This window comes from Chenopodium quinoa, unplaced genomic scaffold (genome assembly GCF_001683475.1).
Source record: "Chenopodium quinoa cultivar QQ74 unplaced genomic scaffold, ASM168347v1, whole genome shotgun sequence".
NCBI lineage: Eukaryota > Viridiplantae > Streptophyta > Magnoliopsida > Caryophyllales > Amaranthaceae > Chenopodium > Chenopodium quinoa.
The window spans coordinates 424,796-438,856 of record NW_018744284.1 but is presented as its reverse complement, the minus strand read 5'-3'; the positions used below and the strand labels follow the sequence as shown (position 1 = coordinate 438,856).

Below are 14,061 nucleotides of genomic sequence, written 5' to 3'. Positions count from 1 at the left end.
TGATTGATGAGATGTCATATGCTCCCTCAATTCAGAAGAAATAATACAGAGTATCATATTTGTATAATTAGGTTGTCGAGAAGAATGTTGTTTCCTAATTTAGAGATTGTTTATGATTATATCATTGACTATGACACTTCTTAGCTTAAGTGAAGGGGAGAACATTGCTGCTTAAGGTCAATTTTTAAACTCATATTGTATCCTTACTAGGTTTTAGGACAATGTGATGACTATTTCTGCATGGTGAGAGTAACATTCTGCATACACAATATACTGAAATCAAAATTAACATATTATTCTGGTTGGTACAGGTTGATTGCTATTTGTGAGGATATATATGCTGCAAGAGCAGAAGGTGAACTGGGAGTGGAGGAAGTCCTTTACTGGACCTTGGTGAAAATCTATAGATCACCACACATGTTGCTCGAATACACCAAACCCGATTAGATGTTGGGGAATTTGTTATGATTCTTTTGGACATAGATCAGACTCTGATGAGTGATCTTTTACAGCTGGATTTTTACTCGGCTCTAAACTGTCATTTGTGTTGTATCAGCAACATCCATGGTCTGTTTTTGGAAGAATGCTCATAGAGTCTTATACGTGTACACTATATCGCTCAGCAATTAGGCTAACAGCAGCTGCTCACTTGCTCTTGATAAGGATTTCACAGTAGTGACAACTTGTTCTGATTGTGGGGTCTTGTGGAGGGGAGGGGGGATGCACTCGAGCTGTACTATAGAGTAAGAATTAGATATTGTTCTGTAAATACTTGTTACAGTAGTTGTAGAATTATTAAAGTATAATTGTATATATACACAAGGTATTTGAATCATGTAAATGATTGTATTTTCACCATCATATTTGCCTTTGAATTTTTTGGTAATTTTACAGGTACAAATCTAAAATACTCCGTATTTCAACCTTTTTGTAATACTTGCACAGTTGCACTAGTCAAGGGTGCATGCCATGCACGTGAGGCAAATATATTTAATACAATACTCTGTACTGTTTTCCCCATGAAATGAACGGGTATCCAATATAAGGCCCTGTTTTCTTTCCCTTAAATTAATAATCTAATATCATATCACATCACTAATAAATAAAGTTGGTCTTGCAGTCAGGTCATGAGACAACGATACTTGGCATTTTAGTATATAAATAAAGGGGAGTTTTTGTCCAAGATTTTAGAAAGCCATTTAGGATTTTAATTTTTAAAAATTATTAAAGCGTCGCATAGGATTAGCATTTTTAGAGCGTTACGTGTAAGATTATGCCACGTAGGATTATTATTTTAAAGCGCCACGTAGGATTTTAAAACTAAAGGTTTAATAGCAACTTTTGTGTGTGGCTGGCCACATCGTGTGACTAGCTGACACACACCAAGTAACCCTTGATCGATGAGTAATTTCTGGCCGAGTAACCCCTAACCGACCAAGTAACCCCTGACTGACCAAGTAACCCCCAACTGAGTAACCCTTGACTGAGTAGCCCCTGACCGATTTGGTAACCCCTGACCGATTGGGTATCCCCTGACCAATCGAGTAACCCCTAACTGACCAAGTAACCCCTGACTGAGTGAGTAACCCCTATAGCACTAACAAACTAACACCCATAATGGTTGGACACACGGTGTGGCCAACCACATATATAAAAATTTGTGAGGTTTAAATTTATCATAAAAATAAAATATTATTTTTTAAAATTGAAAATTTTACCTAAAGTAAAAAAACAATTTATTTTATTTCATATATATACAAAAATAAGATTTTAGAGAGCTACGTAGGATTTTAATTTTTAAAATATTATTAGAGCGCCATGTAAGATTTGCCTTTTTAGAGCGTTACGTGTAAGATTATGCCACGTAGGATTATTATTTTAAAGCGTCACGTAGGATTGTAAAACTAAAGGTTTAAATTTATTATAAAAATAAAATATTATCTTTTAAATTGAAAATTTAGTCTAAGAGAAAAGAAACAATTTCGTATATATACAAAAATACTATTAAACTTAAAAAATTAAATTCACGTTCAATTGATTTTTTTTAAAAAAAATTGGATTAGAAAAAAAAATAATGAAAATATAAGAAGTGATTATAATAAAATATTTTTTTAAAAAATACTAATAAAAAATATGAAATCATGTTCAATTATAAAAAATATCAGTTTTAGATTAGATACAAAAATAAGAAAAAAAAATCATTTAAACTAAAAATATAACCTTTTTCTTTTTCCAGCAAAAAAAAAAATAAAAAAAAAATTGTTCATCATTTATCATTTATTTGGCTAAAATATTAAGATCTACGTTAATAAAATTTATTATATCTAATAAACATTATCACCACTTTAAATCCAATACTTTTTTTAATCCTATATCAACTCATCTAATGTTCCACACAAATAAACGTAAAACTTTTACAGGCAAAGAAGCATAATTTAGAATTTGAACACCATGAAATTCTTGAATGCGGTAGATGAATTGTGATCATAATTAAGAAGTCAGTCATAACTCGTAAGTGTTAATTTTACAAGGATGTTAATTTTGCAATTCAAGGGGGCGAGTTTAATTACGCAACTTATCAACTGGCACGATCAACGATTGATTTACAAAGAATGATGGAAGTTTGGAAGATTTAAAATTTGTTTGTATATGTGTGAACCTTAATTGTATAAGATTAAAAAAATAGTAATATTATGTATTAATATTTTGTTATTTCGATTTAATATTAAATGTTATGTTTAACTATGAATAAAACCCGTGCATCGGGTTTAAATTTAGTTCTTATTAAAAACAAGCTTAGTTGGGTTTCAGCAAAAATAAGTTTATTTCAGTAAAATTAAGTTTTAATTAATAAAATTTTGTAACATTAAAAACAAACATAATGGCAAATTAGTAAGAATGATTTTTAATACTAAAAAACTAAAGATAATTTAAGTTTAGCAAAAATTATTTAATTTCAGTTAAAATAATTTAATTTTAACAACAAAACAATAATATTTCAGTAAAAATTATCAAAGATTTTTTGTTGTTAAACTACTTACTTCCTCCGTTCGAATAATATTGCAATAAGGATGAAATTACGCATCCCAAAGCACATTTCATATGTTAAATATCTATAATTGTATAATAGTTAAAATTATAAAAATTGATATTGTGAAACTATTATAAGAGACGAATCTAACAACATGACTATATTTTGCTTAACGTATAAATCATATTATACCGTCAAACAAGAGTGAAGAATAGTGCTAAAAGTTCATTGTTGCAATATTATAGGAGCAGAGGAAGTATTAAATACACACTTTTGAAAAATTGCCTTTTAAAACATTATTTCAAAATACTACTTTGAAAACCAAAAAAAAAACTTAGGGTAGCATCACCCGCAAACGGATTTCGTTAGATAACTTTGTTTGTGAAACTCACTATTTTTTTTTCCCTTAATTTTTGCATTTCATTAGCGTATTACAACTGATAGGGTGGTTAATACACGTGTCATAGCTAGCCATGTTCGGGAGCTCTTTTGGTTTGTCCTTATATCACAAGATTCACAAATTTAGTTGTTGATAACATTAATGAGGGAAATTATGTAAACAAATTTTTTTAAGGGTATAAATATCTGCATGCTATTTTAAGTTTTAAAAAGGCAATTAACAGTATAAAGGCAAGTAAATAAATATTTTAGGGAATATAATTGTCTAAACACTATTTATAAGAGTTATCTCAAACTTGTTAAAACTGCAAGATAAGTATAATCCTTGTCCTTGGTGATTCAAAATAATATTATCTCAAAAAGCTCCAACTATCATTGATTTGCTATTGTGGATCTTGGAATTATAAATTCTTGAAATAAATTAGAGATTATAAATTTGGAGGATTCGGGTTTAACGAAATTAGTGATTTAACGAATAAAAATTTGGGAAATTGGTATTCTTAATTTGGTTGATGATGTTTGTTATATTAATTTTTGGGTTTAAGGTTCATAAATTTATGAAATTAGAGGATAAAGTAGGTACTATCAATTTGGGAAAGTTGGGCTTATTACGTTTATAAATTTGGGCTTATATAATTACGTTAATAAATTTGGGAATTATGGTTATTTGAAAATTAATGTGAACTGATATTTTTTCTTAGGGCAACGATTTAACGTGATACCAATATTTTTTTTGTTAGGCAAAGATACATTTATCATTTTTTACCGTTTTATTATATACATTGAACTATAATTCTTAAATGGACATGTTTCACACTATTTATTGTGAACCACTAATATTAGAGACATTATAATTGTTTTATTAATAAAAAAAAAGGTCATTATATTGAAAATAAAGGAAATTATGTTGAAACAAAAGTCATTGTGACATTATAAAAGCTATAAGTGGTTAATTTTTTTTAATGAAATTTTAATATAATGGTCAATATGAATAATAAAGAGCACTATGTTAAAATTAGGTCACTATTTAACATAACGCCGTAGTTTTAAGTTCACAATAACATTGTAGGTCACACAAGTTTTAAGAGAGGTTAATGATTAGGGGATTTTTCCCCACCAATCACCATCTGACAAGTGGACCAATCAGGTTCCGCCATGTGTCCGTCACATGGGCCAATAGGAGCCTGCCACGTGTCAAGCAATGATCCGTCCACTATGGACCAATTACGACACGACACGTGTCCTTCCCATGACACCTGGGATAACCGGTCACCTAGGCCCAACTTCCGAGGGAAGCCAATCAGCCTAAGGTTAACCTAAACCTAGATTGACACGTTTCCCGAGGTTATAAATACCTCCCTTAATCCTCATTAAGGGAGATTACGCTAAAAACGCAGATTACACACATTAAACACTCTCACCTAGAGAGACCCAATCACTTTAATTTCCGCATTAATTACTCCTTAATCAAGTACTAACTTGACCGTCGGAGGCGGATCTCCAATCATCCGGAGCATCCGTTTGTTTTGCAGGTACAGGCGTCCGGTTCCAGTCTTGGAATTGTAACTCTCCTGCAGGACATCAGAAAACCCCGAAACATTTGGCGCCGTCTGTGGGGAGAGTACTTCTGAGATGGCATCCACGTTTGTACCGGCTCCTGAAGAGAGACGTCCCCTGGACGACCCTCTAGTTCAGTCGGACCACGATACTGAGAATGAATTTGAAGTTGAAGCTCACACAGCTTCAGACGGGACCCTAAGGGCCCGACGTACCCGTCATACCGAAAGGAGGGAACGGGAACATCTTCAAACTGGAAGCGAGCCAACAGGCGCACCGCCTGTTCGGCAGCAGCCGACTTATGGGTCTGCTCCCATCACAAGGAACGAACTCATGACCTTCATGAGGGACTTCAAGGGAGAAATTCAAGAGTTGATCAACAAGAAGCCGCCTGCTCTGGACAAGGAGCAGTCGACTAAGAAACCCTCCACTTCACGAAAGAGGAAACCAGTTCAAGGGCGAGAGGCGACCCCTCATCCTAAATCTAGGAAGTGGGAGCCACCTGCCCTTGATTTCACAAAATACCGTTTTCCTACTCCAGGAAATAGGAAACCTGTTCGTCATATTCAGGCGGACGGTTCGAGGAAAACATACACAGACGCTCGGCTACTGCTAGAGCAGAAGAAGAGTGACCGATTGTCAGAGTCGGCCTCTACTTCAAACTTCCAAGACAGTCTGCGAAATACCTCGATGAGGCATACTCAGTCGTATCATGAGAGTCAGTCAGGCGGCACCTCCTGTCAGTCCGGCTTTCATAGCGACCAGGCGGTACCAAACTTACCGTTTGTACCGCAACAACAATATTTTTTACAGCCACCTCCGTTTGGTGGACATGCAGCAAAAAATGTCCAACCTGTGGATTGGCAGCTACGGTTGCTTAGACTTGGTGAACAGCCGTCGGCCTTCTCCAAGGAAATTACTGAAGCCGCTCAGCCGGCCAAAGTGAAAAATGTATTAGTAGGCGCCTATGACGGCACTACTAACCCAGAAGACCATCTGATGGCATTCACCAACCTGATGTACCTTCAAGGGTTGGATGATCCCACTTGGTGCAAGTGTTTCCCAGCGACTCTCAAAGGAATCGTACAACAATGGTTCGGCAACCTGCCGACTGGTTGTGTAAATAACTTTAAGACGCTTGCTAACTTATTCACCTCCAACTTCGCCATGAACATCCCTGCGAAGAAGATGACCCTTGATTTAGGAACAATTCAGCAGGGCGAGAAGGAGGGTCTTCGTTCTTACATCAGGCGGTTTAACCTGATGAGAATACAGATACAAGGGTTACCGGATGAAGTAGCCTATACTGACTTTTTCAGAGGTCTCAAAGACGGGTCGACCTTCAAATTTGATTTGGTCCGAAAGAGGGTGGCGACTCTTCAAGAGGCCTTGATTGAAGCGGAAGCCTATATACAGGCGACTGATCTTTGTAGTACGGTAAAACAGTCAGACGGGAAAAGGTCCGACAAAAGAGAAGGACGACAGAAGCAGTCGTCAAACAAAGACGAGAAGAGAAAAGAGGTCTGGGCAACTGTTTCCTCTAAACAACCGTCCCAGAAGAAGAAAAAAGAATTCAAACCATACTCCCCAAAGTATGTGTTTAACAAGGATAGCCAATTTATCCTAAAGGAAATCAAGGGACGGATCTCAATTGAGAAGCCGGTCCCCATGAAGGGTTCTGCAAACAATCGGAACCAAGAAAAATTCTGTGATTATCATGAAGATGTTGGTCATCACACCAATGAATGCATCAGTCTCATGCGGTATCTGGACCGCCTGGCTTAGCAAGGTGATCTTGACACTTATGTCAAGAAATCTACGGGGAACACTTCCTCAAAAAAGCAGTTGACCAAAAAGAATCAAAAGGCCGACAGCTCCGATACAGATGATGCAGTCGTCTACACCATTGCAGGCGGCTTCTCAGGAGGCGGCCCCACTATTAGGGGCAACAAAGACAATATCAGACGGTTAGATGTAAATTCCGTTCACCAAGAACGGCCCTCCATATATTCATTTCCTGAGATTGTCATCACTGAAGAAGATCTAGGAGGGGTAAGAGGGCCGCATGACGACCCTATCGTTATTGAATGTAAAGTGGCCAACCAGAGAGTTGGCCGAATCCTCATAGATACCGAAAGCTCCTCAGATCTCATCAGTAGCAAATGTCTGTCGAAACTAAAATATCAGATTGATTGCATACATCCGGCATCCCACCCTTTAGTAGGGTTTGGAGGAGGAGTCGTCCACCCAGTGGGACGAGTGGATTTACCCATCCGCCTAGGCGAAAAAGGGGAAGGACGACACATGGTAGTCCGGTTCCTGGTAGTAGAAGAAATCTCGGCCTACAACATGATTCTGGGACGACCAACCCTAAATAATTCCAAGGCTGTTATAATCCCATCTCTTATGTTGCTCAAGTTTGAGAGGGATAATGGAACAGTCGGGTCCCTAAGGGGAGATCAGAGGATGGCCCGAGAGTGCTATCTCTCGGATGTCAAGCCCACTGTTATGGCCACTGGGTCGAGTGGTGGAAAAATAGACCTTGACAATGTCAAGGAGAGTGCGCCTGTTCAAGAAGCAGGCGGCAAGAAGAGAAAGGCAGCCCAGACGGGGGCCGCAAGAAAAGACAGAAAATAGCAATCATTGGCAGAGGAGCGGTCGGATGAATTCCGCCCTCAGCCGGCTGGTGAGCATACGGACTTGATCTTAGATGACTCACGTCCTGAGCGAACAGTCAAAGTTGGGACGACTGCTCTGAGAGTCCTGGGTGACGACTTTCACAAACTATTGAAAGAATACAAGGACATCTTTGCATTCGAAGTCCATGAAATGCCAGGCATTAGTCCTGATCTGGCGGTACATAAACTGGTCGTGGATCCGAAAAAGAAGCCGGTACGGCAGAAGAAGCGGAACCATGGCGAAGAAAGAAGTCAGGCGGCAGCCGCCGAAGTTAAAAAATTACTTGATGCAGGGTTCATTCGGCAATGTTACTTCCCAGACTGGGTTGCAAATGTGGTGCTTGTTAAAAAGCCGAATGGCACCTGGCGAATGTGTGTAGACTACACAGACTTAAACAAGGCGTGCCCCAAAGACAGTTACCCTCTGCCTAAAATTGATAACCTGGTCGACTCAACAGCCGGCCATGCTTTGATGAGCTTTATGGACGCCTACTCTGGTTTCCATCAAATTCCTTTATGGAAGAAAGATCAGGAGAAGACAGCCTTCGTCACTGATCAGGGGTTATACTGTTACACGGTCATGCCATTTGGTCTTAAGAATGCCCCGGCCACTTTCCAGCGAATGATAAACACTGTGTTCTTTGATCAAATTGGGAGAAATGTCGAGGCATATATTGATGATATGATTGTCAAGTCAAAACTTCAGAAAGATCATCTGTCGGACCTCCGAGAAACTTTCGCCACACTCAGGCGGCACCATGTCATGCTCAATCCCAAGAAATGTGTCTTTGGAGTTGAGTCTGGGAAATTTCTCGGATTCCTTATCAATCAGAGAGGTTCAGAAGTTAACAGGCGAACCCTGAGAAGGTGCAGGCGGTCATTGACATGCAGTCGCCTCGTACCATCCGAGAGGTTCAGAAGTTAACAGGTTGTTTGGCGGCCTTGGGAAGATTTCTAAGCCGATCAGGCGACAAATGCCTATACTTTTTCCAGGCAATTAAGAAAAAGGCAAGGTTTGAATGGGGGCCGGATGCTGAGGCGGCCTTCCAGAAATTGAAAGTTCACTTGCATTCCTTGCCGAGGCTGGTCAGCCCTTTGCCCAAATAATTACTCTACATGTACCTGGCCGTCTCTGATCATGTGTTAAGCGCTGTTCTCCTTGCTGAAAGAGACGGCTGTCAGCTCCCGGTCTACTTTGTCAGTCATGTACTGAAAAATGCCGAGTTGAGGTATCCCTTAGTGGAGAAATTTGGTCTTGCACTCTTCATGGCTGTTAAAAAATTGAAGCCCTACTTTTTGGCACATGCAGTCGTCGTGTATACAGACCAACCTATCAAGCGGCCACTGACCATCATGGAGTCGTCAGGCTGAATGATCAAATGGGCCATAGAAATTCAGAGCCTCGAAGTTACTTTCGAGCCTAGAAAAGCAGTGAAGGGGTAAGCCTTTGTTGACTTTATTGTTGAGATGACTCGTCCTCCGGTCTCTCAAGTTACAGACCAAGTCTGGAAGGTATATGTGGACGGAAGCTCTACTTCAAATGGTTGTGGAGCAGGCGTCATATGTCAGTCGCCAGAGAGCGACAGGTACGAGTATGCTCTACGCTTCAGTTTTCAGGCCTCAAACAATGAGGCAGAATATGAAGCTTTACTAGCCGGAATCCGCATGTGCAAGGCGGCAGGGGCAAGAAAAATAGACGCCTGTTCCGATTCACAATTGATAGTGAGTCAGTACAATGGCGAATACGAAGCAACCCATCCGGCCATGATCAAGTATTTACTGGCGGTCCGACAAGCAATCGGCTCCCTTGAGGATTTCCATCTGACCCAAGTGCCGAGATAAGAAAACAACCAGGCGGATGCACTGTCAAAATTAGCATCATCCGCCTCCTGTGATACTCCTCGAACTGTTTTTTGGGAAGTAATGGAGAAGAGAAGCATCGAGGAAGACCCTATTGGAATCCTAGACAGAAGCTCAACCTGGATGGATCCAATCAGGGCATATCTGGATGATCATCAACAGGCGGCAGCACTGAAAAAATGGGCAGCCAGTTTTGAAATAATAAAGGGAGAACTTCACAAAAGGGGGTACCTTCAACCCTTCTTAAAGTGTGTTACTCCAGAAAAGGGACGAGAGATACTAGACGATCTTCACTCTGGTTACTGTGCTTCCCATATAGGCGGTAGGACGCTTGCTCAACGGGCAAGGCGGCAGGGCTACTTTTGGCCTACTTTAGAAGCAGATGCGATGGTGATTGGTGAAAAAATGTGACAAGTGCCAAAGGTTTGGCAAACTAATTCACCGTCCGACTACTGACCTCACTACCATTCATAGCCCACTACCGTTTGCTAAGTGGGGCATGGATATTCTGGGTCCATATACGCCTGCTACAGGCGGAAGGAGGTACATACTTGTTGCCGTCAACTACTTCACTAAATGGGTAGAGGTGGAGGCTGTAAAGGGAATCAAGACGAAGGATGTAATTTCATTCATTTGGAAAAATGTCATCACTCGGTTCGGGGTTTCCATGTCTATGGTTTTTGATAATGGTCCCTAATTTGAGACGTTTGTTCTCAAAAGCTGGTTGGGTGACCAAGGAATTTCACACTACTTTGCATCTGTCGGCCGTCCACAAGCAAACGGCCAGGTAGAAGCCTTTAATAAAATCATCTCAGACGGTCTCAAGAAAAAGATTGAACGAGCAGGCGGCCTATGGGCGGATGAATTACCACATGTTCTCTGGGCCATTAGGACGACTGAAAAAGGGGCGACTGGAGAAACTCCATTCCTCCTAACTTATGGTGCGGAAGCTGTTCTTCCAATAGAACACTACGAGCCGACTCTTCGAGTAATGCTATATGACGAAGAGGCAAACTGGGAAGCCCTGCGCCTGGCATTAGACTCACTTCCTGAAAGGAGGGGCAATGCTGTCTTGCGCCATGAAATTTACCGCCTGAGAATGACTAGATCATACAACAAAAAAGTACACAGGCGCCCACTCAAAGTGGGGGACTTTGTACTTAGAAAAATGAAAGCAGTTAGTAGGGCTAATGAGTCTGGCAAACTAACTCCCAACTGGGAAGGACCGTACCGAATCTGTGAAGAGGTCAGGGACGGTACCTACCGTCTGGGAACACCAGACGGACAACCGTTGCCTCGAACTTGGAATGTAGATAATCTTAAGAAATATTTCTTTTGAATGATGTAAATAGTCAAGGGCTACTTAATAAAAGTTTGCATACTTAATATTCAATTTTGTACTAAGAGGGGCACGCCTACTAACAAACAGTCGGCTACTCTCCATGTTTAATTTTTATTCTTACTTAAGAGGGGCAGGCCGCCTATACATTTACAGACGGCTACTCTCCATTGAGTATTTTACTCTATCTTCAGAGGGGCATGCCGTCTGTACCTTTACAGCCGGCTACTCTCCATTAAGTATTTTACTCTATCATCAGAGGGGCATGCCGCCTGTACCTTTACAGTCGGCTACTCTCCATTGAGTATTTTACTCTATCTTCAGAGGGGTATGCCGCCTGTACCTTTACAGTCGGCTACTCTCCATTGAATATTTTACTCTATCACCATAGGGGCATGCCGTCTGGACATATAGTCGGCTACTCTCCATAAAAGAGGGCCGACTGGTTCCAAACACACAGCCACCCCCCTTATACTTAACTAAAAATGATCAGGGCCTGGCCGACCCTGTGCCTAAACAGGCGGCTACCCTCCTTTTACTTAGCACCTACGTTCACCAAGAACTAACCAAGGCCACAGGCCGAATGATCAGACCAGGCGCCAAGCCAACTGATCAAATCTTCAAAACTAATACGACCTGTCCCAACATCATAGCAGGCGTCCGACGGCATCCCTCCGGATGAAATTCGTCGCAGAGAGCAGCTCCCTTTTGGGTGGAACATTGCTCTATAAACTAATTACACGGCACCTATACGACTGTCCCCAAGGGCAACCACATAGCCGTTTTTGAGACAAGGATAACTCTATCACTAACCAAACCAGTGGTAGCAGTTGGCATCTGAGTCAGATGACCGCCTGTATTACTTGGGATAAATGCAGGGGGTACCTCTTGAGTTAATAGCCAACAAACATTGGCGAATTAAAAGGTTCAGCCGGCCTCCGCCGCCTGGTACCTTTACTACTCAAGCAGGAGTGACGGCGACTGAGTAACTCAAAAGTTAACTCATAGTCACTCTCTCAAACTTAGTATGGAGCCTAAAAGGTATGAGTCGTCCGCCTGTTTTTAGCAAACAGGGGCTCTCAACCACTGCTCCTGCTAGGTTAACAACTTATGAGTTAAAAGCCAACAAACATTGGCGAATAAAGGGGAACAACCGGTATCCACCGCTTGATACCTCTACTACTCAGTTACTTGGCGACTAGGTAACAATCATGTTTACTTGGTCACTCCTTAAAAATTTTAGTATGAAACTAAAAAGGTGTTCATACAGCACCTGCTCACACTAGATTAAATATGGCGGGAAACAGTCGGCCTAGACGGCCTAAAGTCTCTAGCCAAAAAGCATGACAAGTAGGAAACAACTTTCCTACTTGGTTAATTTTACAAATGACAGGACCGCCTGCCTAAAGGGGATCCAGTCTTTAAAATGGTTCGAATACCGATTGGATAAATAGCCGACTGATCGTCTAGCCTGGAAACAGACAACCAGTCGTCCAGGGGCATAGGCGGCGTGACTAACTATCCGTACCTGTCTGCAACTATCGGCCATGTAAAACAGTCGGTATAGTGTACAATTTAACTATATGTACCTGTCTGCAACTATCGGCCATGTAAAACAGTCGGTATAGTGTACAATTGGATATCAGAATATTCAATACTTAAACAAATTTGAAGCAAAACAAAAAAATTCATTAAAAAGAAGCCGGTCATTAAAGACCGGCAAAATATTCAGAGCCCCGGCCCCCTGGCCGGGTAAATACAAACAAACGGCACGCAGGCCGTGGGAAGAAGACATAAAGCTTAAGAAGGGGGCAGATCTTCAATATCAGCAGCTGCCGCCTGGTCAGCACTCTTCTTGCTGGACTCGGCTTCAGCTGCATCCTTCTTTGATGCATTACCCCAAGCGGCACAAGCGCCACTACCGGCTGCTCCTCCTCCTCCAACGCCTCCTCCTCAGCAGCCGCCAGGATCTCTTCATTATATCTATCAGAACACTGGCGGTACGTTTTTTCCCATGAGGCAAAGTCGGCATTGGGGAAGAGGCGGCCCCAAGTCATGCGCTGGATTTGAGCAGAGTCTTCCATCATCTCCCGGACCAGCTCTTTCTTTTCTTGCTCGGCCTTTTCCGAGAGCTCCTGAGTAAGACTCTTCTCCTGGGTCACCAGGCGTACCTTTACGCTCGCCAAGGATTTCTCCAAGGTTTCGTATGAGGACATCTTTTGGCGAAGAGGTCTCAGCTCGGCCTTGAGGTTGTTGATGGTCGCCTCCAGCTCGCTATTCCTCTTCTGGGACGCCTCTAACTGAGCCCGGATAGCGGCGGTAGCCTGCGCCTGATAATAAAGAATATCAATGGTCAGAACTTCATTTTGGGCAATTTGAAACATTTCCTTATCACAGTCAGAGGCGGCCATAGCTTTTGCAGCCTTTACCTCTTTGTTCTTCCGGTCAAGTGGGTTGCGAAAGCCGTTCACTCGGAGCAGGGCCTAAGTAAAAAGGGGAACAGGCGTCAGTTTCCAAACAAAAAGAAAACAGGCGTCCTGGAATTCAAATACTCAAAAATATGCTAAGTATACCTCAGCAAGGACCCCTGCAATCCCGTCTAGGTCAAGGGTGCCGACACCCCTGACCGCCTCCCTTTCAGCTGGAGGAACGGCCTTGATCATAGACTTGGCCACCTCGACCAAGTCAGGCTCCTGAGGGCCGGCTGCATCAAGCATAAACAAACAGATTAGACCTAGTAAAGAAGGGAGCAAGTCTAAAATTTACAAGGACAATTTTATACTTCTAGGTGGCCCAGCTGGAGTTTTAGAAGAAGTGGCCGGCTGTTTCTCAGCCGCCACATGTTTCCTGGCAGAACCAGGAGAGCTCGCAACAGTCGTCCTCCGGGCCTTGGGATCCGGCTGTTGGGAAGAAGAAGCTCTTGGAGCGCTCGTCTAAAAAAGAAGAAAAGAGTCAGTATATGCATAAACACAACTCCAAAAAGAGGGTGAAAGGTTCGAAGCCCACCAAGGGTGCCCCCTTGTTGGGGGAGTCAGTTGAAGACTGTTGCATGATGGAGGCCCGCAACATGGCCGCCGCAGTCTTGGAGGCGGTAATTTTTCTCATGGCGTCCGCTGCAAAAACAAATAGCAAAGTTAATAAAAGTCATAACAAGAAATGCATGGAATAACAGAGTATTCGACAGGCCGGCTACCTCT

The 14,061-nt window shown here is 41.7% G+C and overlaps 1 protein-coding gene across 1 annotated transcript in view; it reads left to right on the top strand.

Moving 5' to 3' along the window:
• LOC110694944 (piezo-type mechanosensitive ion channel homolog) overlaps positions 1 to 891 on the top strand; it is a 34,673-nt gene extending 33,782 nt beyond the window's left edge. Inside the window, exon 22 of the mRNA XM_021872136.1 lies at positions 312 to 891. Coding sequence (XP_021727828.1) covers positions 312 to 447 — 136 coding nt within the window. The 3' untranslated portion in view covers positions 448 to 891. The remainder of the gene's footprint in view (positions 1 to 311) is intronic.
• Positions 892 to 14,061: the final 13,170 nt, after the last annotated feature.